Source organism: Cervus elaphus, chromosome 12 (genome assembly GCF_910594005.1).
Source record: "Cervus elaphus chromosome 12, mCerEla1.1, whole genome shotgun sequence".
Lineage (NCBI taxonomy): Eukaryota > Metazoa > Chordata > Mammalia > Artiodactyla > Cervidae > Cervus > Cervus elaphus.
The window spans coordinates 10181209-10208800 of record NC_057826.1 but is presented as its reverse complement, the minus strand read 5'-3'; the positions used below and the strand labels follow the sequence as shown (position 1 = coordinate 10208800).

The window sequence follows — 27592 nt, the reverse complement described above, 5'->3', positions numbered from 1 at the left end:
CCCTTCTAGCTGTTGCTCCTAGTTATTCAGTCACCCTGGGTATGCATCAGTGGTCGGTGAACAATAAATTAAGTAGCCAGGTCACCAGGGTGGGGACAAACCACTCTCTGGCTCCTCTAAGTCCCCAGTGCAGCTTCTGGCATTTAAATGCCACAAAAATAAGAGATTTACCACTACTGACAGTCTCTTTGTCCCTTCCTTTCCCTGCCTACAGCCTCCTGCATTTTAATGAAGGCAAATTGCACATTCTCCTGCCAGGATAAAAGCCAATGCCCCCTTGGCTTTATTCTTAGGTGGCACCGCTTAAAAGAGAAATTCTTTTGTGGGGTTTTGGGAGGGTAGGGACTGGGGAGGGGAAAGGACTGTCCCAGGGAACATTTCTCCCTACAGACTCCCCTGTGATTGTTTCTTTCCCAACTTCTCTTTGCAAGCCAGGATGTTAAGGTACCAGACAAGCTGGAGGAGTAAGGCTCCACTTTTTTGCTTCCAGGAATCCAGGCACTCATCAGTCCTTCTCTGTCATCCTCCCACCTATTTCTCTGAGGCCAAGATCATCCTTTTTCTTATAAAAGGATATTAGTAGAGAGGCTACATGGGATGAGTCCAAGACACACATTTTTCCCTTTTTTCCTGACACAAAGACAGCAGGTTGGAAAGTGCTAGGCATTTGCTAGAAGCAAACAGGACAGATGTGAGGAATAAAATGGGAATAAACCGAGAAACTACAATCACATTATAGGTAAGAGTCCATTTCCATGGGTGATGCTTATGTGACTGGGAAGAGGGCTGAAGTCAAAAAATCAGTTTCCATGGAAACTTTGTTCTGGTGGAACATCACACCCTGCCTGCATGCATGGGGCTGTAAACTTTGGAGGTAAAGCATTGTGGCTACCATGGAACATGCGCTTAATAAATGGCCTGCCCTATTAGAGGTGCTCCACTAGACCAGCCTGCTTCCACGTAGAGAAGGAGGGTGTAGATGTATACGTATGGACACTTGCTCCTTGGGAGAGAAGCTATGACCAACCTAGAGAGCTTATTAAAAAGCAGAAATAGATATCACTTTGCTGACAAAGGTCCGTATAATCAAAGCTATGGCTTTTCCAGTAGTCATGTATGGATGTGAGAGTTGGACCATAAAGAAGGCTGAGCACTGAAGAATTGATGCTTTTGAACTGTGGTGTTGGAGAGGACTCTTGAGAGTCCCTTGGACTGCACAAGGAGATCCAACCAGTCCATCCTAAAGGAGATCAGTCCTGGGTGTTCATTGGAAGCAATGTTGCTGAACCTGAAGATCCAATACTTTGGCCACCTGATGCGAAGGGCCAACTCCTTAGAAAAGACCCTAATGATCAAAAAGCAGGAGGAGAAGGGAGGGCAGAGGATGAGACAGTTAGATAGGACCACCTATCTGGAGATAATGGAGAGGAGGAGAGAGGAGCCTGGCCTGTTGCAGTCCGTGGGGTCGCAGTCAGACACGACTGAGCGACTGAACAGCGTGGCTGATTGACAATGTTGTACCGCACAGACACAACCCTAAGGCAATTACGCTCCAACAAATAAAAGAAAAGGCAAGCAAGATAAACAAGAGATTGTTTCAAGTAAAAAAAAAAAAAGTGGACGGAGGGAAAGAAAGTGGGGAAAATATTTTAGAAACTTGATATTTAAAGTAACTATGGCTGCTATACCAAAAACCTGGTGTATTCAAACAGCAGAAAGTTGTTCTCTCGTAGTTCTAGAAGCTAGAAGTCTGAGCTCAGAATCACTGGGCCAAAGTTAAGATGTCAACAGGGCAAGGCTTCCTCCAGAGGCTCGAGGAGAGAATCTGGTCCTTGTGTCTTCTGGCATCTGGTGGCTGCTGGCTTTCCGTGGCTACAGCCTCCTCACGCGAGTCCTCGGGCCAGCATCCTCAAATCCCTTTCTGTTCTACCTTCACATTGCCTTCTCTATGTGAGCAACACTCCTTCCATGTCCCTCTTATTTATGTATGATTATACTGAGGACCCACCCAGATAATCCAGCATGATTTCCTTCTCTCAAAATCTTTAGCTTAATCCAGGAGCAAAAATCCCTTCTACAAATAAGACAAGGTTTACAGGTTCCAGGGCCTAGGACCTGATGTCTGTAGGGCCCACCATTCAGGTTACCACACCAGGAAAACTCAGTATTACCCAAAGAACCGAGCCAGCAGCAGTGACTACAAGAAGCCTCAGTCTGTTTCTATCAGGTGAAGATACTTGCTGTAAAATATAGCAGTGTAATGCCTGCAGTTAATGAATGTGATATCGCTGACACAGCACCAGTACCAGAACCTTTTGGATCCAAATTAAACCCTGAGCTGCTCTACGGCCTCCAGGATGGAAGCTGGGGAGATGTCTGCATTATCCGTGTTGAGTGGGCTGAAGCCTCATTTCTCCTGCCAGTCCCCTGACCTGAGCTCTACCAACCCCTCACTCTTCCTTACTGTTAAACACAGTTTATGTGAGGAAACCCATGAAGGAGCTGGTCTAGTTGATGAGGCTGGTTGGGGTAACAGGGATGTACCCGGCAATCCTTCACTTGGTAGGTTCCTTGATGGGCAAGAGAGTCAAGAGAGGGCTCCTGGATTTTTTTTTACTCTTTATTGGAATATACTTGCTTTACCATGCTGTGTTCGTTTCCGCAGTACAACAAAGTGAATCACCCGTACACATACGTATCAGTTCAGTCCAGTCGCTCGGCCGTGTCCCACTCTGCGAGCCCATGGACTGCAGCACGCCAGGCCTCCCTGTCCATCACCAACTCCCGGAGCCTACTCAAAGTCACTTCCATTGAGTCAGTGATGCCATCCAACCATCTCATCCTCTGTCGTCCCCTTCTCTTCCCACCTCAATCTTTCCCAGCATCAGTGTCTTTTCCAATGTATGGTGGTGATGGTGGTTTAGTCACTAAGTCGTGCCCAACTCTTGCAAACCTCATGGGCTGTAGCCCACCAGGCTCCTCTATCCATGGGATTTTCCAGGCAAGAGTACTGGAGTGGGTTGCCATTTCATTCTCCAGGGGGTCTTCCCAACCCAGGAATCGAACCCAGGTCTTCTGTGTTGCAGGCAGATTCTTTACTGACTGAGCTATCAGGGAAGCCCTCATACATTTCCAATGTATGCATATATCCCCTCTTTTATAGATTTCCTTCCCACTGAGGTCATCACAGAGCACTAAGTAGAGTTTCCTGTGCTATACAGCAGGCTCGCATTAGTTATCTATTTTATACATAGTGGTATATATAGATGCCAATCCCAATCTCCCAATCCATTCCACCTCCCCTTCCCCCGCTTTGGTATCCGTAAACTTGTTCTCTACATCTCTAGTTCTGCTTTGCAAATAAGTTCATCTGTATCATGCTTCTAGATTCCACACATAAGCAATATTATACATCTGCTTTTCTCTTTCTGATTTACTTCACTCTGAGTGACAGATTCTAGGTCCGTCCACGTCTCTGCAAATGACCCAATGTCATTCCTTTCCTTGCCTGGAGAATCCCAGGGACAGAGGAGCCTGGTGGGCTGCTGTCTATGGGGTTGCACAGAGTCGGACACGACGGAAGCGACTTAGCAGCAGCAGCAGCAGCATTCCTTTTCATGGCTGAGTAATGTTCGTGGCAACCCTATGTACAATATAGCCAGGACACGGAATCAGCCTGAATGCGCACCAACAGAGGAATGGATGAAGAAGATGTGGTACATATATACAAGGGTCCTTGGATTTATTACCATTTTCTTTGCCGCCCTGCAGCTCTGCACAGTCCTCCAGGGTCCTTGGGTCCCTGAGTTAGAAACACCGGCTGAGGTGGGCCTGACCCTACACGTCTGGGCTCACGTCTGCTAGGAAACCAGCTGATGGACTTTTCTGCAGAGGAGAGTCCTACCTCCACAGAGCTCAACTAAATGTTCATCCGTGGAAACAGATGGAATTAGTAATGAATGTCTGAGCCAATGTTTTAGGCCAAAATCATGCTTTCAACACATTTCAAAGTTGTCATTTCTTGATTTGTTCTCTAGTAACATCAATAAATCCCCTGTCCTGAGTACAATGCAAGGCTAGCACAAAGGTGGGGCAAGGGAGGCACTCACTACGGGCGCAAAATTTAAAAGAGAACTTAAGTAACTCAGTAATTAAATAATATTTTAAATACAACATTTAAAAAATATAGAATCAGCCAACTGAAGCCTACAGGCTAGCTAGCTATTTCTGAACACAGAATTTTACTGGAAAAAGAACTAGGATTAGGGTGAAGTAATGGCAGTCATTCAGGTTTTAGTTGGATTTTGTCTTTAGTCTTTAAAATGCTGATATTTTGTTCATTAAGGATTTTTTTGCATTGTTTTTTACTTTTTCAAGTAATTTCAAAATAATTTTGACTTTTAAATTTATTTTTTTAATTAAAATATTTTTGAGGCCTAATTTTTCAAGATAGTTATTTTTCTTAAGGACAACCATTATATCTTGATATAGAGCACAAATGTTTTATGTATATTTCCCAATTTATCACAGAGAATAGTAAAAAAGATGCATTTAAGAATACAGATTTAATAAAATTAGTCTTTACCACTTTGCCAAGGATATTAATGACATTACATTTATCTTTTACTATATGTACACAGTAGCCAAAAGTTTATTTGCCATTACTTTTACACTACTAATGCAAATGCCAACATAATAAAAAAGGCAAAAAGCATCTTAGACTTCTTACGAAAATACTTTTGGTCCCACACATCCCTTGACAGGGTCTTAGGAAAACCCAGAAATCTGTAGATAACAGTTTGAAAATTGCTGCCTTAAAGGATAAGGTTTTAATGAGTTAAAGGTTAAAACCATTAAAGGTCAAAACCATTATCCATAACGAGCTAAGATCCTCAGTCAGACGGCGGCAACAAAATTATGACTAACTCCAAAGTTAGCGTTGCAGAAACAAGCGGTGAAGAGTCAAAGCAAATTGATCCATCTGTCGTATAAACAGTTCTGAGCAATTAGGAAATCTTCAAAGCTCAAGCTATGGGCAAGATGTGAAAGAATCTGAATGCTTTGAAAATAATCAGTGATCAAGCCGGCAGGGCCATTTTAGGGCAACGGAGCGGAGGAAACCTGCCCCCCCTTCATTTCTCGCCTCAGTTGTCTCCTGGAAATGAGGCAGCAAAGGAATCTATCTCAGTAGCAGGAAGATCGATGCAAATATACCACACAGAGCACCCCTAGGCTGTTCAAAGGTCCTGGGGCCAGTCTGCCTGGTGGGAAACCTCTCTCTTGCCACTTCCTAGCATCTAACTGTGAGCATATTCCCAAACCACTATCTGTCCCAGTCTCCTCACGGGTACTACGAATATAATATTAAATACCTTCCTCCTATGACTCTTGTAAAGAGCTCATGAGATGATGTAGTAAAGCTCTGAGCACCGTGCCCGAGAGAGTAAATATTTAGTAAATGTAACATGAAAAACAAACCTACTGGGACTTCCCTGGCAGTCCAGTGGCTGGGACTTCGCCTTCCAACGCAGGGGGTTTGGGTGTGAGCCCTGGTTGGGGGACTAAGATCCCATAGGCCTCATGGCCCAAAAAAGCAAACATAATAAAACAGAAGCAATATTGTAACAAACTCAGCAAAGGCTTTTAAAATGGTCTACATAAAAAAAAAAAAAAAAAAACTTAAAAAAAAAACCCTTCTGTATCAGTTCATTGCCCTGTGTTCAGTGACTTTTCCCAGACCGCACAAATGCTTAGCTCACTGTCTTCTTGGTGTTAGGTGTTCAGTAAAGGTTAAATCCTCCCTCCAGCCAGACTGGGAAGCCTGTCTGGACCTGTCATTTCATCCACACTGCTCTGAGTGTCATGGGTTTTTCACCAACAATTCACTGAGAAAAATGATGCTTAAATACCAGAAAGTATACCAATGTGCAAATTGTCATGTAGAAATGAAAATGTTATATGATAGAATCATGCTTGATATTTGCTTAAAGTTGTGTTTAATGATGTTGAAAACCCATGTGAAAAACAAAGGGATTGTTTTAAAAAATCCAAACAAGCAAACCATTTAATCCGAGAGAAAAACATCCCTTTTTCTAGGTTTCTGTGGTAGACAAAATGTTTGCTCCCCCACAAACATGTCTACGTCCTAATCCTCAGAACCTGTGACAAAGTCGTCTTACGTGGCAAGAGCCTTTGCAGAAGTGATTAGGTTAAAAAACCTGGAGACGGGCAAATTATCCTGGATTATCCTGGTGGGCCCAACACCATCACAAGGCCCTTAGAAGCAGGAGAGGAAGGCAGCAGTCAGCCAGGGGACGGCCTGACGGCAGAAGGGAGGCACAGAGAGAAGCCACACGGCTGCATCTGGAGACTGAGGGAGCGGCCACGCGCCAGAAACTCGGGCAGCCTCCAGAGGCTGGGGAGGGCCGGCAGCAGAGGCTTCCCCGGGGCCTGCTAACAGGAACGCAGATCGGCAGCTTGATTCAGCTCGGTGACACCCATGTCAGACTTCTGCACGACAGAATTACCAGATAATCAAGCGGTGGGGGCTACTGAGGATAAAGTAGGTAACTAATGAGAACTCCACCCGGGGCTCCGCGGTCAGTCAGCTCAGTCGGGTTTGACCGTTTTGCGACCCCATGGACTGCAGCCTGCCAGGCTCCTCTGTCTGTGGGATTCTCCAGGCAAGAATACTGGAGTGGGTCGCCAGTCCCTCCTCCAGGGGATCTCCCCGACCCAGGGATCGAACCCATGTCTCCTGCATGGCAGGCAGATCCTTCACCGTCTGAGCCACCAGGGAAGCCCATACTTGGTGCTTCCAGAGCACGTTGCTGCATGCTTGGTGATCTGTGGTCACCTAAACGGGAAGGGAATAAAAAGAGGGGATGTGTGTATACATGTGGCTGATTCACTTGGCTACACAGCAGAGCCTGACACAGAAGGATAAAGCGGCTATGCCCCAGTATGTTTTTTTTTAATGTGGTACATATATGCAATGGAATACGACTCAGCTATAAAAAAGGATGAACCAGTGCCACTTCCAGCAACATGGATGCAACTAGGGATGATCACACCAAGCGAGACGAGTCACAAAGAAAGACAAGCACCACAGGCTATCACTCTTATGTGGAATCACTGTGGGCAAGCTTCAGTGCCCAAGAAAATAAGTAGCCAGCTTACCAGGGTGGGAACTAACCAGGCCCCTGGCTTTACCCAGCTTCCCAGCGCAGCTTCTGGCCGTTCAAATGCCACAGAGTCAGAGACTTGACCACTCACGGCAGTCCCCACCCCTGAAGATCTGGATTCTTAAGGTCTGAGGTACAAGAACATCCACGTGTAACCGGCCACTCTGATAGAGATGGTTAGCGGTCCACACTTTTAGAGACATCCGATTTACCCAGAGGGAGCTTACAAGTTAGGCACTGAGTAAATATAATTCCATCTGTAATAGATGAATCCATATGCATCCTTCCAAGGAGAGGTGAACAGCCAGGGACAAAGGTAAAAGGCTAGCAATGGCCCAGAACACACAGATCCTTCCACAGGCTTCTGTTAAGAAACACGAGGTGCAGAGTTAAGCGCAAGGAGACCTCCGCCTGCTGTCTCCTAGGCAGCCAGGCTCAGGGCCCTGGAGCAGACCCAGCAGAATCCTGGCAGCCCTGCAGACCTCTCTTGGGAAAGCATCCCTGGGAAGCACAGACCTCCGTCCCAACCCTCCCCAGCCCCTCACCTGGCCTACCTGTCCCCCCTGCTTCTTTAGGAGGTGGTGATGAGCTGGCCCAGGGTGCATCATCTTCAAACTGAACCCAGCTGCTGATGGCCGAGACCAGGTCAGGTGGGCGCCGCTCGGGGCTCCCAGGAGGCGAGGCCGCTTCAGAGATGAGGCCCAGCTTTTCGGAAGAGTCATCATGCTCTGAGTGGGAAAGGTCCTGAGAGCCTCCATCCAAGACATGGTGCTCCCCGGAGGAGCTCTCGGACTGGTCTGAGGAAGAGGAGGCTCCTGGGACGTGCTCTTTGGGGCCCCCTGAAACAGAAACCAGAAACTGCCATCAGCTCAGAGGTGGAAGGTCACTCTTCAGGACTGTCTCGTGGAGGAAAAAACAGAAAAGGCAACGGGTGATCAAAGGACTCACCATGACAGGGTGTGAGAGGAAAGAGACAGCCATGCCCACTGCTTCTATGCTAAAGAAGTGTTTTCCCAAAAATGTATGAAAACTATACCCTAGGACGTGGTGCTGGAGAAAACTCTTGAGGGTCCCTTGGACGGCAAGCAGACAAACCAGTCCATCCTAAAGGAAATCAACCCTGAATATTCATTGGAAGGACTGATGCTGAAGCTGAAGCTCCAATACTTTGGCCACCTGATGCAAAGAACTGACGCATTGGAAAAGTCCCTGATGCTGGGCAAGATTGAAGGCAGGAGGAGAAGGGGACGACAGAGGATGAGATGATTGGATGGCATCACCAGCTCGATGGAAATGAGTTTGAGCCAACTCTGGGAGATAGTGAAGGACAGGGAAGCCTGGCGTGCTGCAGTCCATGGGGCGGCAAAGAGTCGGACATGACTTAGTGACTGAACAACAACAAAGGTTGTCCTCGGCAGTCTCCATGCAGGCTAAGACTGGGAGTCTGGTCTGGTTCACTGTTCTTGTCCTACCATCTACTTCAGTGCTTGGGGTGTCACACACAAAAAATTGTTGCGAAGGCCAAGCAAGAAATAGAACTGGGTCAAATTGAAAAGCAAAAGGCAATAGGGTTTGGTGGAGACTGTGGCTCAACAGGAGACCTTCTGTCTGGACTAAAAACACTCCAATTCAAAGTGTGTACAATCCAGAGGACACACATCTGCGGGCCACCACAAGCAAACTCTGCACTAATGTCCAGCTCAACATGGCACAGAGACCCTTCCTCTAGCTTTGTTTCACTTTATTGGTCCTGGAACAGTTGACAGCCTTCAAATATTTGTTTTTAAATAACAGAATTGACCCCAATTGTGGTGGTGATTACACAATCTATACATGTGTTAAAATTCATCAACTGTAGACCAAAAATGATCAATTTTACTGTATGAAAGCTTCTAAAAAATAAAGGTACTCATATGAAACTCCTTTCTCCCATCACTAGCCAAACAAACTGGTCCACGCGAATGTAATCAAAGCCTTTAGACAAGAGCTGTCCCAAAGAAATAAAAGGTGGGCCACATACGTAACTTTAAATTTTCCAGTAGCCACATTTAAAAAATTAAAAAGAAACAGGTGAAACTATTCTTAATAATGTATTTCAACTCAATTTGTTGAAAATGTATAACTCCAACACATGATAAAAAATTGTTAAAGAAACATTTAACTTTAACTAGGTCCTCGAAATTCAGTGTGGCTATTTCACATTTCTTGAAGTGTTAGTCACTCAGTTGTGTCTAACTCTTGTGACCCCATGGACTGTAGCCTGCCAGGCTCCTCTGTCCATGGGATTTCCCAGGCAAGAATACTGGAGTGGGCTGCCATTTCCTTCTCTAGGGGCTCTTCCCAACCCAGAGATCAAATCCCGATCTCCTGCATTGCAGGCAGATTCTTTACCATCTGATCCACCAGGGAAGCCCAGTTTATAGTGCGTCTCAATTCAGACTGGCCACGTTTCAAGGACTCCATATGGCTATAAAGCTTACAGCATGCCCGTAAACTCCACTTTCCAGGTGCTGTAAATGAAGCTGGGATGATTCAGGAGGCAGCCGCAGGGGCCATGGAAGAAAAGCAGCTGACATGGCTCTGTAAAAAGCTCCTGCATCCTACCGTGACCTTCACCCTTGAGCACAGTCCCACAGAAGTCAACCTAGCCACCCTCACCATGATCACGAGTGACAACTACCGAGTTCTCTGCATGTGCCCGTCCCCGGTTGTAAGCGGTTTTTTATGTGTTAATCACTTAATCCTCACTGCTACCCTGAGGTCGGCACTGTGATTATCCACATTGCTCAGATGGACTACCACCCAGAGAGGTAAACAAATCATCCGCCCAATTATCCACATCCATGATGGAGCCAGGATTTCAGCCCAAGGGATCTGGCTTGAGCGCTTATCAGTCTTTTTGACAACTGTCCTTTGAAAACTGAGACAAGCCGAATGGCTGTTGGGAGTAATAACCAAAAGGACTGAGTGTAAAGTACTTGGTAAATAGGAAGTTTATATTCAGGGCTTCCCTGACAGCTCAGTTGGTAAAGAATCAGCTTGTAATACAGGAGACCCTGGTTCGATTCCTGGGTCAGGAAGATCCCCTGGAAAAGGGATAGGCTACCCACTCCAGTATTCTTGGGCTTCCCTTGTGGCTCAGCTGGTAAAGAATCAGCCCGCAATGCAGGACACCTGGGTTCCATCCCTGGGTTGGGAACGTCCCCTGGAGAAGGGAAAGGCTACCCACTCCAGTCTTCTGGCCTGGAGGATTCTATGGACTGTATATTCCACGGACTTGGTAAATATGAATTTATGTTCATTGGAAGAAAGCAATGATAAGGAAGTGAAGTGATAAGTGAAGTGAAATGAAGGGAAGTGATAAACTGACTTTTTCCTTGTCAATATCCTACTGAGGACTTCCTGGTGGCCCAATGGATAAGAATCTGCCTGTCAATGCAGAGGACACAGGTTTGATCCCCGGTCCGGGAAGATTCCACATGCTACGGAGCAACTAAGCCCGTGCACCAGCACTACAGAGCCAGCACTCGAGAGCCCGCACACCACAGCTAACCAGCCTCCGTGCTGCGAGGACTGAATCCACCACGCACCTTGAGCCCATGCTCCACAGCAAGAGAAGACACCACAGTGCTAAGCCTGCACACCGCAGGTTTATCGAGAGAGCGGCCCCGCTGGGCACACCTAGAAAAAGCCCGTGCAAAGCAACCAAGACCTAGCACGGCCAAAAATAAATAAATAAAATGTTAAATAAAAGACCCCATGGAAGGAAGGCTCCAATAAAAGCCACAACACACAGGTGTGGTCCTTGGTTAATTTTTTCACGTAGGCAGTGAAAGCTCTCCTTACCCTCAGAAGGGATGGGAAAGAGTGGCTCCTCATTGAAGGAGACCCACTCGGACTGGTGGGTGGCGATCACATGGTCCAGGGTCGTCATGCTAGGAAGGTGCTGGGCATCTTCACACTGCAGGCCTCAGGCAGACCCCAGAGCGATGTCTGGGGCTGGGCAGGGGTCTGGGAGCGCAGGGGACGTGGGCCTGGGGTCTGTCGTGGGGTCTCGCGGAGAGTGGCACGCAGAACACGGACAGAGTAGCCTCTCTTGCCTTTGGTTAATCTGCCAAGCAGAAATCTGTTTTTAAAAAATAATAAAAATTACAGGGGATAACCATCACATTATAATAAAAATTATAGGGGATAACCATCACATTATAATAAAAATTACAGGGGATAACCATCACATTATAATAAAAATTACAGGGGATAACCATCACATTGTAACCAGGCCACACAGATCTGGGCTTGCCACAGTGTCCAGCAGGAGACCCGGGTCGTTTCCCTATTTCCCTTTCTCTGTCCCTGTCTTGCCCACACTTCTCGATAGAAATATCTTTCATGAGCATGGAGATCTCTGCGTGTGCCTTCACATCAGATTTACAAATGTTGTTGCCATTGTTGTTCAGCTGCCCAGTCACGTCCAGCTCTTTGTGACCCCACGGACTACACCACGCCAGGCCTTGCTGTCCCTCACCGTCTCCCAGAGTTTGCCCAAGCTCTTGTTCATTGCATCAGTGATGGCGTCCAACCATCTCATCCTCTGACGCCCTCTTCTCCTTCTGCCCTCAGTCTTTCCCAGCATCAGACAGATTTACACACATTTTAGCAAACAGATTTTCAAATGTTCCCAATTACTATATTTTGGAAATAAATTTCCTCTATAATATAATACCATTATTGTAAAACTAATATCAACGTTTTTCAAAGAGCTTTCACTTTCCTTTACCAGATGGCAAAATAAAAAGCACGTTCTTTCCTATTAAATCAGCATAGTTTCTTGCCTTAGGCAGGTAGCTCTTTGCAAGCCTGATTTAAACCTTTGGCAGAAACCCAACCATCTCCAGATGGTATCTCCGAGCACAATTTACCAGTCAAGAAAAACAGAAATGGATTTATCTTGTTCATTTGGAGTAAGGGGGGCAGGGCATATTTGCTGTAGTGGAAAATGTGAGTTAAAAGAAACACAATTGCATTCTAGGTCGATTTGAATTAGCATGTAAAAGGGTAGCCTTTACTCACGTTGCAATTATGTTCCATGGAAGAATACGTAATAGACGTCTAATATTGTTTGTACTATTAATGCCTTCTTTTTACAACTGGAACTTTTTTTTTAATTGGGGCGTAATTGCTTTACAACGTTGTGTTGGTTTCTGCCATACAACCATGTGAGTAAGGATACACACGTCTCCACGAGCCTCCCTCCCACCACCCCATTCCACCCCTCGAGGCTGCCGCAGAGCCCTGTGCGTTCAGCTCCACGTCACACGGGCAACTTCCCACCAGCCATCTACTTTACACCCGGGAACGTATGTGTTTCCACGCTTCTCCCTCGATTCATCCCACCCTCTCCTCCCTCCCCGTGTCCACAGTCTGTTCTCTCGTCTGCGTCTCTACTCCTGCCCTGAAAATAGGTTCATCTGTACCGTTTTTGTAGATTCCATATATAAGCATTAATATATGATATTTGTTTTTATCTTTCTGACCTATTTCACTCTGTATTATAGGCTCTAGGTTTATCCACCTCACTAGAACTGACTCAAGTTGGTTTCTTTTTATGGCTGAGTAATATTTCACGGTATGTGTGGACTCCGTCTTCTTTATCCATTCATCTGTCGATGGACATCTAGGCTGCCTTCACGTACTGGCTACTGTAAGTAGTGCTGCAATGAACACTGGAGTACACGCGTCTTTTCGAATTATGGTTTTCTCAGGGTATATGCCCAGTAGTGGGATTGCTGGGACATATGGTGGTTTTATTCCTATTTTTTAAGGAATCTCCATACTGTTTTCCATAGTGGCTGTATCAATTTACATTCCCACTAATAGTGCAAGCGGGAATCTAACTCTTAATCTTGGAATGAATTAGTAAAGTCTGAAAATGCAAAATTAATGCAATTAATTAATTCCCAGAATTAATACAAAATTAATGTTTCCACATAAGAGCTACTATCCACTTTGAACAGTATCAGTTCCTATTAACTGGATACCCAATATCCATTTTAGTCTAGAACAATTTAACTCATAGCCTTCTAACTGGTGCATGATAAGAAAATGTTGAAATTTTACTATAGGTTATTACCTGCAGTAAATATTCTATGCTGAGGATAACCAGAATAGAAACATTTAATAGCTTTTGTTTTTTTGGTAATTACAACAATTAATTTTGCTGCATGATACTTCCTAAAATTAAATAATGTTTCTTACAGAATCTATAATTTTCAGAAACCTATTTTCATACCATTCTTTGATTCAATAGCCCTTGTAGTTGGGTAAGACAGGTATTACCATAATTCTTTCACAGATGAAGAAATCTGGGCTGAGGGAAGTTAAGTGACTTATCCAAAGCTTCTGTTGTTTTGAGGCTTTTGTATGGTACACTAAGATTCCTAAGATGTTTCCTCCAGGTTTTTAAGTGGAAGAATTCACATATCCCAGGATAGTGACAAATGGATTCTTCTTATTTCACTGTAAGAAACCACCAAAAATGAATCAAGTAGAGGTCCTCACAAGCAGGGGTGTTAGATGCACCAGGCTAGGAAGTGAAGGATGCAACACTTGAACCCAGGTCTTCTGATGCCAAAACACTCTAATCTTTGGGTCACAGCCACAAAGAAACACACTGGGGAATATATATAGAGAGAGACTATCCCCCAACTGAAGCACTCTACAGACATCAGTTCTAATAGAACTATAATGAAATGATCAGTGAAACTCCTCACTGGACATATGCAAGGGAATCCAAGCTGTGCAGAGAATTGAAAATTCTCTTCCAAGTTCCTCTCCTAAGATCCTTACAAGTCATGGGACCAGATATGTGCAAACAGCCTAGAGAATGACTGCTCCAACCAAATCTCACCAGATAACCACGTAGCGCTCACAGACCCAAAGAGCTGAGTCTGGTGGGCTTCCTCCATAAGCCTCTCTCCAGTCTGTCAAATGCTTGCATTGCTCAGTGTGGTAACGGCTGCAGGCCAAGGTAAGACAGTCAAATTGAAGAGTCAGATCCCCTCTCTCCAACAACAGCAGCATGTAAACCAGCTCCAACAACGGCCACCACAAAGCCACAGTCCAAGCCCACATGCTGACACATGCAGCCTCACAGCTCAATGGGGAAAATATCCCGCCCATCCCGTGATGGTGAATCCCGTGAGATTCACAGATGAATGTGGGTGGGTGAGGGGAAGCAGAGAATGAGAGGAAAAAGGGTGAAGATAATGGACAAAATAGCTAGAAATTTTAGAACTCACACATTTTAAAGACCAGCAGTCCAGCTCTCAACTTCCACCGATAAAAAACAAACAGACAAACAAAACAGAACAAAACAACCCAAACTGAGGCCCAGGGAAGTCAGGCAGAGCAACAGCAGAGGCTGAGATAGGCTGGGGAGTTCCACTGTCTGGATTTGAATCACGTACAGTCTGTAAGCCTCAGCTCAACCCGGTGCAGCAAGAAAAACAAAACACATCAATATTCTAAGGCTTAAGTAAGATACTATACATCAAGTGCTTAGCACTGTGCTAAAAAATGCTCTGTAACAACGGTGATGATCAGAGCAGGTGAGTTTCCAGAGGGCTTAGTGCGCACCAGGCTCTAGTCCAAACTCTCTAAAAACACCAGCTATGGCCATCACTGCTGCAGGTAAATGACTCGCAAAACGGCACACTGCTTATTGGTGGAAGTTTTGAGATCAGAAAGCAAATTTCGTGAAACCACCCCACTTCTGTCACTGGCCCATTCAGATTTTAGTGATTTCCCTTTTCAACTCCTCCTTAGAGCAGTTCTCCCAGATGCTAAGTGGAGTCAGGCACTCAACGCCCTCTTCCTAGATGCAAGTGCATTCTGGCTGGGAAACCCAGACACCTTCTCAGAAGTATGAACAGAAGAGGAGCCCCCAAGATTGATCTCCCCTTTCTAGTCCATCCCAGATCCAGACTTGACCTGGTTACAGATCATGAGAAGTCTCAAGAAAGCCTGCAGGACAGCATTTAGTGCCAGGAACACCCTATCCTAACCCTGTGAAATTGACTCTAGGTGTGTGCCATGAACCAGCCACATCCAGGGAACCCTGAGATGCCTGAGTTTAGAAGAGCTGGAAGCCCACAGAGGAACCCGCTCACCATGAGGCCATGCTCAGACCGGAACTGGTTTCTCTGCAAAAACCTCACCCCATTTTTAGAACATGAATCATGAATTGAGGCTTCAGCTCGCCACAAATGAGCAGTGACTCACGATCAGCAACAGGGTTGACCAGGAGCCACTCAAAACCTCGCTGAAGTTTCTGGGCTGCCACTGCAGAGAGAAGCTCCTTCCTCGGCTTCCCTAACAACACTCAAATGTGGGTGTATAGAATGCAGTTGCTGGATAAGATGAGAGCCAGAGAAACAGATCTGCCTTATGGCAATCTCTTACTATGCTTTCATGAGCCCTAGGTGTCCAGAAATGTACTAGGCACCCTTTGAGATACTGGGAGATCAGGCAGCTCGCAATCTAGCTGTAGAGGTGAAGATGCTCAGAACAGTGAACACAACAAATCTGGGAATAGCTGCCTGCTGGGGGACACACCGCAAATGCTGCAAAAGTTTGGTCACAGAGAGATCTGCAAGGGCTAGAACCATCAGGGATTGAGCAGGATTTTGGATTTGAAAGATATCCTTGGCTGAAAGATACCAGGGTTTCCCTAGTGGCTCAGGTGGTAAAGAATCCATCTGCAATGCAGGAGACCTGGATTCAATCCCTGGGTCGGGAAGATCCCCTGGAGATTAGGGAATAGCTACTCACTGCAGTACTCTTGCCTGCAAAATTCCATGGACCGAGGAGCCTGGCAGGCTACAGTCCATGGGGTTGGAAAGAGTCGGACACGACTGAGCGACTAACACTTGCACTTTTTTCACTTGGCTCTGAACCACCAGAAGGAAAAAGTAAGGCCACCCTTGGGACAAGGGTTAGCCTAAGTGACAATGAAGAATTAGACCTTCATGGGACTTGTTTCTGGGCCAGTGAAGAGGTCAGTCTGATGACAACTGGGGAGATGTGAGGAGAAAGGACTGATGGACCTTAAAGCCGAGAAGAAGATTTCAGGGGGCCATGGGAAGCTTACGAGTATAGAGTGACTCAAGAAATGTGCTTAAGGGAGATGGACAAGCCTGCGCTGAGCAGGAGTCTGGTGATGGATGCTATCAGCCGCAACCAGACCCCTGTGTGTCCCACAAAGCCAGGGGTCAGCATCATCGGGAACATGTACTGTGCGTGACCCCACTCTGGGGCCTGACAGTACATGGGAGAATGAGACAGCATCAGTAGACCCCAGTAGCTTACAGGAGATTGTCATTAATGACCGTGACCTTAATACAACAATAAGCTTCCTGGTGGCTCAGAGGGCAAAGAATCTGCCTGCAGTGTGGGAGACCCAGGTTCAATCCTTGGGTCTGGAAGATCCCCTGGAGAAGGGAATGGCCACCCACTCCAGTATTCTTGCCTAGAGAATCCCATGGACAGAGGAGCCTGGCGGGCTACAGTTCATGGGGTCACAAAGAGTCAGACACGACTGAGTGACTCATGAAACATGTGTACTGGCTCTTTAACCTATTGTGACAAGTTAGCCACAAAACAATGACATCACTCCGGCAGAGAGTTAGGTTGTTAAGAGACCACCCAGGGCTTGAGCAGTAGGTGCTCACGAGCTACATCTTAAACGAGAAGGGAGGGCTCTAGCCAAACAAGCAGAGGGGCAAAGGCATTCGAGGAACAATGGGCAGAAATGGCATGTCCAGGTCACCGTGAGTCAGCCTCCGTCCACCTGAAGAGGGCGGCACTGAGGTGAGCGCACGAGATAAGGAGGGGCAGGAACAGAGACAGTCCCGAATTTCAGAGTTTAAACTCCAGAAACTACCCTTTCTGTTCCCACAGCCATTGGTGTGGGTCAGCCCCTCAGCCTCTCATTCAATTACCAGTCTCTTATCTGCCTCCCTTCCCTGGTGGCTCAGCCGAGAAGAAGAATCTGCCTGCAATGTGGCAGACCTGGGTTCGATCCCCGGGTTGGGAAGATCCCCTGGAGAAGGGAAAGGCTGCCCACTCCAGTATTCTTGCCTGGAGAAGTCCATGGACTGTGTGGTCCATGGGGCTGCAGAGTCAGACACGACTGAGCAACTTTCACTTTATCTGTCTCCCTGCCTTTAGCATCATCCCCTCTAAACCTGTGATCCAACCTACTACGCCTAAAACCTGAAAATGCCCATGCCAGAGCTCTGCTTAAAATTAAGTCCTCACAGGCTCCCCACAGCCAGAGAGTCCTTTCCCCCTTATGTTAGCCAGAGTCCGTTTCTACTGCTTGCAGTGAGGAACTTTGATGAAGGGTATCCCTCCTCAACTCCCACTAATCCCGCTGGTTCCTCATCACCTACGTCCTCTGCATACTGACAGCATCTTACCTACACTCATTTACCAAATGATAATGAACTGGTTGGCTAAGGTGGCTATCATGTCAATTAGCCTGTGAGGAAAGGGACTGGATTTTATTCTTGTGATGTCCTCCAACTCGTAGACAAGAGTCTGGCATTTAGAAAATGTTTATTGGGTAAATAGATGAATGAATGAACAAATCAACTTATTTTACCACATAGTAGGTAGCCTCTCAGGTCTTCTGAACTAGTAACTATTTTAGAAAGGTTAATTTAAACACTATGTGTAAGACAGACTGGGAAACAACCTGGATACAGAGCAACTTGTCCGTTCCCCTTTCTCTTTGACCTAACACTGGGCTAGTCCAGTACAGTAGCCACCAGACGTGGGTACCTATGAAAATGTGCTTAGACCAAACGGAGCTGTTCTTCGGGTGTAACATACACATCAGATTTCAAAAAGCATAAATATGTATAAAATATCTATTTAATGATTTTTATACTGATTACATGCTAAAGTGGTATTTTAGAATATACCAGGTTTAAAAATATGCTAAATGTTAAAAATGAGTTTCACCTGTTTAAGGTTTTTTAATGGGGCAATTAGAAAACGTAAAACAGTACATATGCGGCCTATACTACTATTGGACAGAACTGCTCCAAAACAGTCCGTTATTTATCTTTGTTTTTGAAGGATATTTTGCACTAGACATGAAATTGGAGTATGACTATTTTTTTTCTTCAGTATCTTGTCTTATTGTCCCTGTTGTTCTGATGAGAAGTTTGGTTGTAATTATTTTGTTATGAAATCTTTGTTTTGAGCAATTAACTATCGAATGTCTAGATGTGGTTTTCTTATAACTCATCCTACTTGAAGTGTGTAGTGTGTATAAGATTGTGAATTTGCTTGCTAATAGTTTCATTAAATTTGGGGACATTTTGCCACTCTCTCTTCAGATATGTTTTTCTCCATCTCTTCTCCTATTGATCTGTCTTCAAGTCCACTGACTCTCTTCTGTCATCTCCTGTTCTCCTCTTAAGCCCATCCTGTGAATTTTTCATCTCAATTATTCAACTTTTTCAGTCTAAGATTTTCATTAGATTCTTTTATAGGTTCCACTCATCTGTTGAGATGCCTTTATATTCACTCATTCTTACATCATTTTTCTTTAGTTCTTCAAACCTATTTATGATAGCTGCTTTAAAGCCTTTGTCTGCCAAATCCAATATCTAGACCATTTGGAGATTAGCATCTACTAATGACTGTTTTTTCACTATGGGTAATATTTTTCTATTTCTTTGCATACCTCACAACTGTGATGAAAGACTGAGACATTCTGGATTTGATCTTCCTCTGCAGAGTTAATTTTTGCCGGGAGTCAAACTGTCTCCCCTTGATCTTACATAGGCTTGGTCTTCCACTTCATCGGGTGAATTTGTGCAAAGTCAGAAATGTTTCCAAGTTCCGCTAACTACTGCAGGACTCAACTTCCAAACTCAGCTTCCCTTGCAATTGCCTTGATAGCTCTTGGCTCAGGGTAGATTTAAAGTAGGCCTTACCCTAGAGTAAATGTTGGCAAACTACAGTGATGACCCAAATCGAGCCCTCTGCGTTTGTTTAAAAAAAAAATGATATTGAAACAAAACCATACCCATTCATTTACACATTATCTATGAATGCTTTTGCTCAGCAGAAGTGAGGAGCTGTGAGAGAGACTGAATGGTTCACAGGGCCTAAAATAATTACCATCTAGACATTTGTTTTTTTTTTTAATTACCAACTCCATTTGAAATCATAGCCTTTGCCCCAAAGATACAGATTTCTTGTGACTTTTCTGGATGCTCAGGGTGTTATTAAAGCAGCCTTTCCACTGTGGCTGGGCTGGACCCCCAGTATCCCTCAGGATTGCTTGTCCTTTGGTGTCTCTGTCTGATCCTCAACCCTGGAGCCACCGCTTTTGATAAATCTCACACAGTTTCAATCCGTACATGTGCACACGAGCCTGGCCAAGGACTCCCTGGGTACACCAGACACGCTTCTGTTCCCTGCCCGTGCCCCGGGCAGCCCTCTGCTCCCTGTGAATGCCAGTTGCTTCAGTGGCCCCAAACTCGAATCTGGGTTTCCTTAGCTCAGCAGGACTGCTGTGAGCAGCCAAGACTCAAGCATACTGCGCTGCTCTCAGGAAACTCTTCCCTGGAAAACAGCCACGGGGACCACTGGGCTCATCCCACGAGCTGCCCTCCGCTTAGCATCGAACTGTTGTGCTTCCTGCTGACCACACTTGAACACAGTCGCCTGCGACACTCTGTCGGGCTGCGCAGTGGTTTACTGCAGAAGGACCAGTCTGTGAACCAGTTAGAGCAACAAGTGGAAGTCCTCCTTGGAAACAATTCCTTACTAACTTGGGTTTATTTCCATAAAAAAGGAAAAAGAGACTAGCTCAGATCATCTAAATGAGGGGGATTTTATACTGCCCTAGAAATATTAATTAGTTTTATGGAACTTTTATAAGTCATCTGAAAAGGAAAGGAGGGTTTCATGTAGCTGTATAGATTAAATCCATCCCTTCAGAGCTGAGGGTTTCCGGTTTCAAGTGAAAGCTGCTCAGTCACATCCAACTCTTTGCAACCCCATGGACTATATAGTCCATGGAATTCTCTAGGCCAGAATACTGAAGTGGGTAGCCTTATCTCCTGGGGATCTTCCCAACCCAGGGATCAAACCCAGGTCTCCCACATTGCAGGTGAATTCTTTACCAGCTGAGCCACAAGAGAAGCCCAAGAATACTGGAGTGGGTAGCCTATCCCTTCTCCAGCGGATCTTCCCTACCCAGGAATCGAACTGGGGTCTGCTGCATTGCAGGCAGATTCTTTACCAACTGAACCATCAGGGGAGCTGAGACGATGGTCTCTTTTGTCAGGTTAGGTATGTAACATAGCAGCTTCCCAGATGGCGCCAGTGGTTAAAAAAAAAAATCTGCCTGCAAACGCAGGAGACGCAAGAGATGTGCATTTGATTCCTGGGTCCAGAAGATCCCCCTGGAGTAGGAAGTGGCAACCACTCCAATATTCTTGCCTAAGATGATTCCATGGACAGAGGAGCCTGGTGGGCTATAATTCATGAGACCACAAAGAGCTGGACATGACCAAGCGACTGAACACACACATGCAACCTAACAACCTAACATAATTTATTTAAATCTGAGAATTTAGGACTTCCCTGGTGGTCCAGCAGTTAAGAATCCACCTGCCAATGCAGGGGACATGGGTTCGATCCCTGGTCAGGAAAGATTTCACATGTCGTGGGGCAGAGAACAAGAGAAGCCACTGCAATGAGAAGCCCCATGTGCCTCAACTAGAGAGTAGCCCTCACTCACTGCAACAAGAGAAAGCCCACCCACAGCAGCCAAGACCCAGTGCAGCCATATACAAATAAATAACTTTTTAAATAAATAAGTAAATCTGAGAATTTAGTGATCTTCCTTCTATATCTCTTTGTCCTATGTATTCAACTAGGCAGCTACTTTAAAAAATCTCTGCATCCACTTGTTGGGTTTTGAGGTTACTGGCAAATGCTATCCAGCCGGTTATTAGGGCTTCATGCAGAAACATCTTAAACTAGATCCTGGTGCCAATTCCAAACCCCAAAGTAAAACCTCAACTTTTTCCTGATCAAGGAAAAGCAGCTCAAAGTCAAAAGGGAAACTGGGAAGAAAGGAAAAATAAGACTCTAGGAATTTTTCGCATTTCTTTAGAACTTTCTTATAAAATTGGACATTCAACCAATTTACGCTGAGCATCTACTGTGTGTTCAGAATGCTGCTCAGTACAGAGATGCAAAATAATATCAAGCACGGTTTTACACTCCGCTGCCTTTGTCACAGTGGGCTGCAGAAATCACAGAAGTTTAATCAGGAAGTTAAAGTAACAATGCTGCTTGCTTCATGAATTCTCAGAATAAACAGAAGCCTGGAAGGCCTGACTACCCTGTGCCAAAGACCCAAATCAGATTAAGGACTTGGATCATGGCTTCTTTTCCTTCTTCTTTCAAACTTTTTTTCCTTTGTGAGAGGACAGAGTTCATGTTCACACAACCTGAGCAGAGTTTACTGGAACACACACACACACCCCCACACTCACTTTAATTGACAGGCGTCTTGACAGTCTTCAAGGCATAAAATAGGATGGCCCTGGTTGGTTGTTCTTCCTATCTTGCACCATTTTTTCCTTCATTCTTTCATTTAAATATCTCATTTTCCAAAATATAAAAAGAATCTGATATCTCTTCTTCCATTGGAAATTGGTGAATAGAATGAATATCCCTGTCTCAAGTCACACGTAAAGGAGAAAGAGCTCTAAAAGGAAGGAAGACAATAAATATTTCAACTATTTATTGTTGTTCAGTCGCTCAGTCATGTCCGTCTCTTAGTCAATATGTATCCATGACTCTCCATAAACTCACTCCCCTCTACTTGTCTCTTTCAATCATGTACATCACAATCCACCATCCCTATATGTCTGTTTTTGCCCCACCTAAGGTCATATTTGTGTGTTTGTGTATATATACACACGTATACAAACACAGACACATATAAATATATGTGTACACGCATATGCATATGTATACCTCAAGGTTATAATTATAAATATTCTATCAAGTGATTTTTCTCCAAAATAAACAATCTTGATGGCTGTGCTATCCAACAACTTCAAGACTCCACATTCGGAGTCAAGGGCTGAAGTCACACTCGACTTGCTAAACAGGTTGCCTCTGATCTTGGTGCATTCCTGAGGCAGTGACCCTGAACGGCATCCCTAGGCAGCAGAACAGTATGCCATGTTCAGTGAATGACCCTAGGAGGAGGCCAAGCTTTCAAGTTTGCAGAACACTTTCTAGCACCTTGAACTCTTAGAAGATGGTTTATTCCATCTTGTAAACTCATCTCAGCTTACTTCAGTTTTGTATCTGAAACACAGACACTAACATCTCCCTGTACGAAAGCAGGAAATAGGCATGGGTAATTTCTTTTTATTTACATTTCAGATGTTCTATCCTGAGACTGTCAGTTTCCTAGGAATCTTGAGGAGTCTGTGCGTCCCAATGGACAGATTTCCTAAGCATAACCCTAAGACTTTCCAAGAAGCTTAACAAAATATTGTTACTATATTTCACTGAAACTGTCTTGGGTTGTAAAATGTATCAAATTTCAGAGATCATAACTGCTAAAAATTGTGTATATACATAAATAGTTCCTAGAATCCATTAAATACATTCTTATTTTTATGGTGGTGCTTTAGTAGCTCAGTCGTGTCCAACTCCTTGCGACCCTATGGACTGTAGCCCACCAGGCTCCTCTGTCCACGGGATTTCACAGACAAGAATACTGAAGTGGATTGCCATTTCCTCCTCCAGGGGATCTTCCTGACCCAGGAATCTAACCCAGGTCTCTTGCACTGACAGGAGGATTCTTTACTAACTTAGCCACCAGGGAAGCCTAATTTTTTTATACCAAATACTTAACCGAAACCCACAATTAATACATATTTACAGGATGCAAAGAAGCTCATGGGTTATTTTGATCCATCTTTATAATAACACTGAGATAAGCAAAGCAGAAATTTCTCTCACTTAACAGATAAAGGAACTGACTCAGAGAGGCTATTTGACTAACCTAAGGTCACACAGCTAACCATGACATGACAGAGGTGGAACAGGATCACAAGTCTCTTATTCTAAATTCTGTACTTCTTCCACTATACCATTCTGCCTTCCAGAAAATAGGTACAACAGATACGCTGGCTACGTTGTCAACATCCATTTCCTCTCATCATCCAGCACTGGAGGACAGCTTATCATCAGCATCACGGTAATTCTTATTCCTGCTCTCCCAGCCTCCCTTGAACCCAGGGGTGGCCGCTTGGCTAAGTTCTGGCCAATGAGACAGAAATGGAAGCACAGTCAGAAATAAAACCCCGAGAAGGGTTTTCTGTCTGTGTTTTGTTTTGCGCTCTGAATGAAGGTAACAGGCATTACTCACGCTGTCCCAATCATGCTCACGTTCTCTTGATTACAGCCATGATGACCGGGGCTACTGTAACCACAAAGAAAGGCTCAGAGAGCCACACAGCCACTGATCCTGATGTCACTGAGCCACTGAACCAGTATCAGTGATCACTCATCTCTCTATTTATTGTGATGCGAAAAAAAATTAAGTTATTAGAATCAAGTGTTCTGATACTTACAGGCAGATGTAATTCTAACTAATAAAACAGGGAGAGAAAAATGGCAAGCAAATTTCTACGAAGACACCTGTGATCTCCACACGTTGGTGTTATTATTGTGATTATGTCTTTGTGCATGAAAGCCCAAAGAGGAAGGGGGCGGCAGAGGATGAGATGGTTAGGTAGCGTCACCGACTCAGCAGACATGAATTTGAGCAAACTCCGGGAGACAGTGAAGGACAGGGCACGCTGCAGTCCACGGGGTTGCAAAGAGTAGGACACGACTTAGCAACTGCACAACAACATAATTCATGGCAAAGGGATTTTTGCAGATACAATGAATGTCACTAATCAATTGACCTTAGGATAGGGTGACTGTAGAAGAAACAACATAATCAATGAGTCCTTTAAAAGCAGAGAGTTTTCTCCGTCTGGTAGCAGAAGAGGAAGTCAGGGAGCATCAAAGTGTGAAAAGAAGGTTCTCCACTGCTGGGACAGAGGCCACAGGGCAAGGACCTGAGGCAGAGTCTAGGAGCTGAGAGTGGGACCCAACTGAAAGCCAGCAAGAAAAAGGAGACAATAATCCCAAGACCACAAACAGCTGAATTCTCCCAACAACAGGCATCAGCTCGGAGGAGATTCTGAGTTCCAGATAAGAACAGAGCAGCCAGCCCCTGATTTCAGCCTATCATACACTGGGCAGAGAATCCACCCGGGCTGGGCCAGCACTGTGGTTTAAAAATGGGAGAATTTATTCCAAAAAGGTCTCAAAATCTTAGAGCCCAGACATAAACTCTTCAGAAAATTTCCCAATATAGATAGGAGACTGAATTTCAACAAAAATCAACTATTACCCATCAGTTCAGTTCAGTTCAGTCGTCAGTTGTGTCCAACTCTTTGTGACCCCATGAATCGCAGCACGCCAGGCCTCCTTGTCCATCACCAACTCCCAGAGTTTACTCAAACTCATGTCCATCGAGTTGGTGATGCCATAGTACACAGTAAATTAAACAATAATACAATAGCAAAAGATTCAATTCCACTAAGTTTTATTTATAGCACTTTGGAAAATATTACATGGATTTCTCTCTCCAGAAGGTTTAATTTCAAGAAACTCTACTTAATGCATTGTGGTGACCTAAACGGGCAGGAAATCCAAGAAAAAGGGGACATGCACACATGTACCGCAGACTCATTTTACATTACAGTAGAAATTAACACAACATTGTAAAGCAGCTATACGCCAATAAAAATTAACTTAAAAAGAGAAACTGTGATTTCTTTTTCTGCCTTGCTTACTTAGGTCACTGCAAAATTAGTTTGTCTTTCTAGAGACAGCTTCCCTTGTAGCTCAGTCAGTCAAGAGTCTGCCTGCAATGCAGAAGACCCAGGTTCGATCCCTAGGTTGGGAAGATCCCCTGGAGAAGGAAATGGCAACCCACTCCAGTATCCTTGCCTGGAAAATCTCATGGACAGAGGAGCCTGGTGGGCTGCAGTCCATGGGGTCGCAAAGAGTCAGGCACGACTGAGCAACTAACAATTACTTCTAGAGACATGGAGCGAGGCTAGAAAGGTGCTCATTTTCAGGGTAAAAAGTTAAACAATTTTGGGTACCTTTCCTCTGAACAGCAGGAGCCCACGAACATTCAACCAGTTTTCTAAAGCAAGAATGATGATATCATGCCCATGAGCCTTCAGTGAGGGATGTCAGCACTTTGGAAGGTGCTAGAGGTAGCATGAAGGAAGAGTGAGCAAAAAGGAAGGAAAGGAAAAGCAGAACCAATTGTGGAATCTCCACCCAAACATCATTAAAAAAATAGGATATGTCTTAATTCATTCAAAAAAATTGTTAGTAAAGACCTGCTAGCTATCCAGGATATAAAATAGATACAGACCCTGCTTTCAAAGGGTTTCTATCCAAGAGTGGAAAATAGGGATGGGACAAGGCAACTATAAACAAGAAAGAACACTGCAAATCAATAAAGGGTTTAGAAAAGGAATAACAAGGGCCCCTATAACACATGCGGTGACAGGAGCTCTCTCCAAAGGGGTTACATTGGACTGCCACCTAAAGGATGAGAAGAAGCCGATCATGACAAGAAGGAGAACGTATTCATGGTAGAAGGAACCAAAGACAGAGTCTGAGATGGGGAAGAAATTAACAAGAAAGAACTTGAACTGAGTGGGCTTCCTTGGTAGTTCAGGGGTAAAGAATCCGCCTGCCAACGCAGGAGACGCAGGTGTGATCCCTGATCCGGGGAGATCCCACCTGCCGTGGAGCAACCAAGCCCGTGAGCCACAGCTACCGAGCCTGTGCTCTAGAGCCGGGAACCGCAGCTACTGAGGCCTTCGGACCCCAGAGCCCACGGTCTGTAACAAGAGAAGACACTGCAAGGAGAAGCCCGCACGCTGCAACTAGAGAGCAGCCTCTGCTCGTCGCAACTAGAGCAAAACCCATGCAGTAACAAAGACCCAGCACGGCCAAAAACAAATAAAATCATGAAAAAAAAAAAACCCACTTGAATTGAGTATAGAGGGAACCAGGAGGATGTGGCATGGGGTAAGGTTGCAAAGCCAGTTCACTTTATGAACTATGTAAACACAGGGTCTTAGGAGCCAGTTTAGGAGAAGGAAATGCCAACTCACCCCAGTGTTCTTGCCTAGAGAATCCCATGGACGGAGGAGCCTGGTGGGCTGCTGTCCGTGGGGTCACAAAAGAGTCAGGCACGACTGAAGTGCCTTAGCATGCATGCATGCATTGGAGAAGGAAATGGCAGCCCACTCCAGTGTTCTTGCCTGGAGAATCCCAGGGACGGGGGAGCCTGGTGGGCTGCCGTCTATGGGGTTGCATAGAGTCGGACACGACTGAAGTGACTTAGCAGCAGTGGAAGTATGAGCCAGATTGAGACGGTTAGATTTTATTCTGAGCATAATGAAACGTCAATGAAGAACTTAAAGAAGAATAACAAAGTTCAATTTGTGGTTTCAGACTGAGTGGAGAGCAGATTGGAAGGTGAAAGAGTGGAAGCAAAGGGAACAATTAGGAAGCTACTACCATAGCTGAGACAAAAGACAGTGAAAACACTCGAGCATCCATCAACAGATGAATGGATAAACGAAACGTGGTCGATAATACAAGACAATACAATGGAATAGTATGAAGGCTTAAACGGGAATGAAATGCTGACGCGTGCTAAAACAAGGATGAACCTTGAGGACGTGTGCTAAGTGAAAGAAGCCTGTCACAAAAGGACAAATACGGTATTATTCCACTTATGTGAGGGAATCAAGAGTAGTCAGATTCACAGCAACAAAAAGTAGAATGGTGGTTGCCGGGGGCTGCAGGGAGGGTGGGGAGAACGGGAGGTATCATTTTGACGGGTCCAGAGTCTCCCTTTTGAAAGACGAAAAGCGTTCAGGAGGTGAATGGCGGTGATGATTGCGTAGCAACGTGAACGCTCAATGCCACAGAGCGGTTCACTTCAAAACGATTACACAGTAAATGTTTGTGTATTTATATTTTAACACCATGACGCTCCATCCCAGCCCTCAGACTTGGTGGCGACTCCAAATGGACAGAAAAGGGAAGAGGGCCCAGGTTAAGGAGAGCTGCCACGCAGTTAGGGAGAGCTGGGCCTCAGCACAACGGCACTCCGAATCTGCCTACTCAGAAACTGGTTGGAAATGGGGCTTTTCTCTATGAGAGTCTTCTAATCTCAGGCTCGGCAGGGCGGGGGA

General features: G+C 45.1%; 1 protein-coding gene across 8 annotated transcripts in view; it reads right to left on the bottom strand.

Moving 5' to 3' along the window:
• Window positions 1-27592, bottom strand: part of STON2 (stonin 2) — a 159662-nt gene that overhangs the window by 109199 nt on the left and 22871 nt on the right. For 2 of the 8 annotated variants that reach the window (XM_043919643.1, XM_043919644.1), the window contains exons 1-2: window positions 11031-11310; window positions 7739-8023 (exon numbers count right to left, since the gene is read on the bottom strand). In XM_043919643.1, the coding sequence (XP_043775578.1) occupies window positions 7739-8023; window positions 11031-11118 (373 nt within the window). In that variant the 5' untranslated portion in view covers window positions 11119-11310. Of the gene's footprint in view, window positions 1-7729; window positions 8024-11030; window positions 11311-13520; window positions 13713-21772; window positions 22604-27592 lie in introns of those variants that run through there. The other 6 variants (XM_043919642.1, XM_043919641.1, XM_043919640.1 and 3 more) reach the window with 6 other exon arrangements.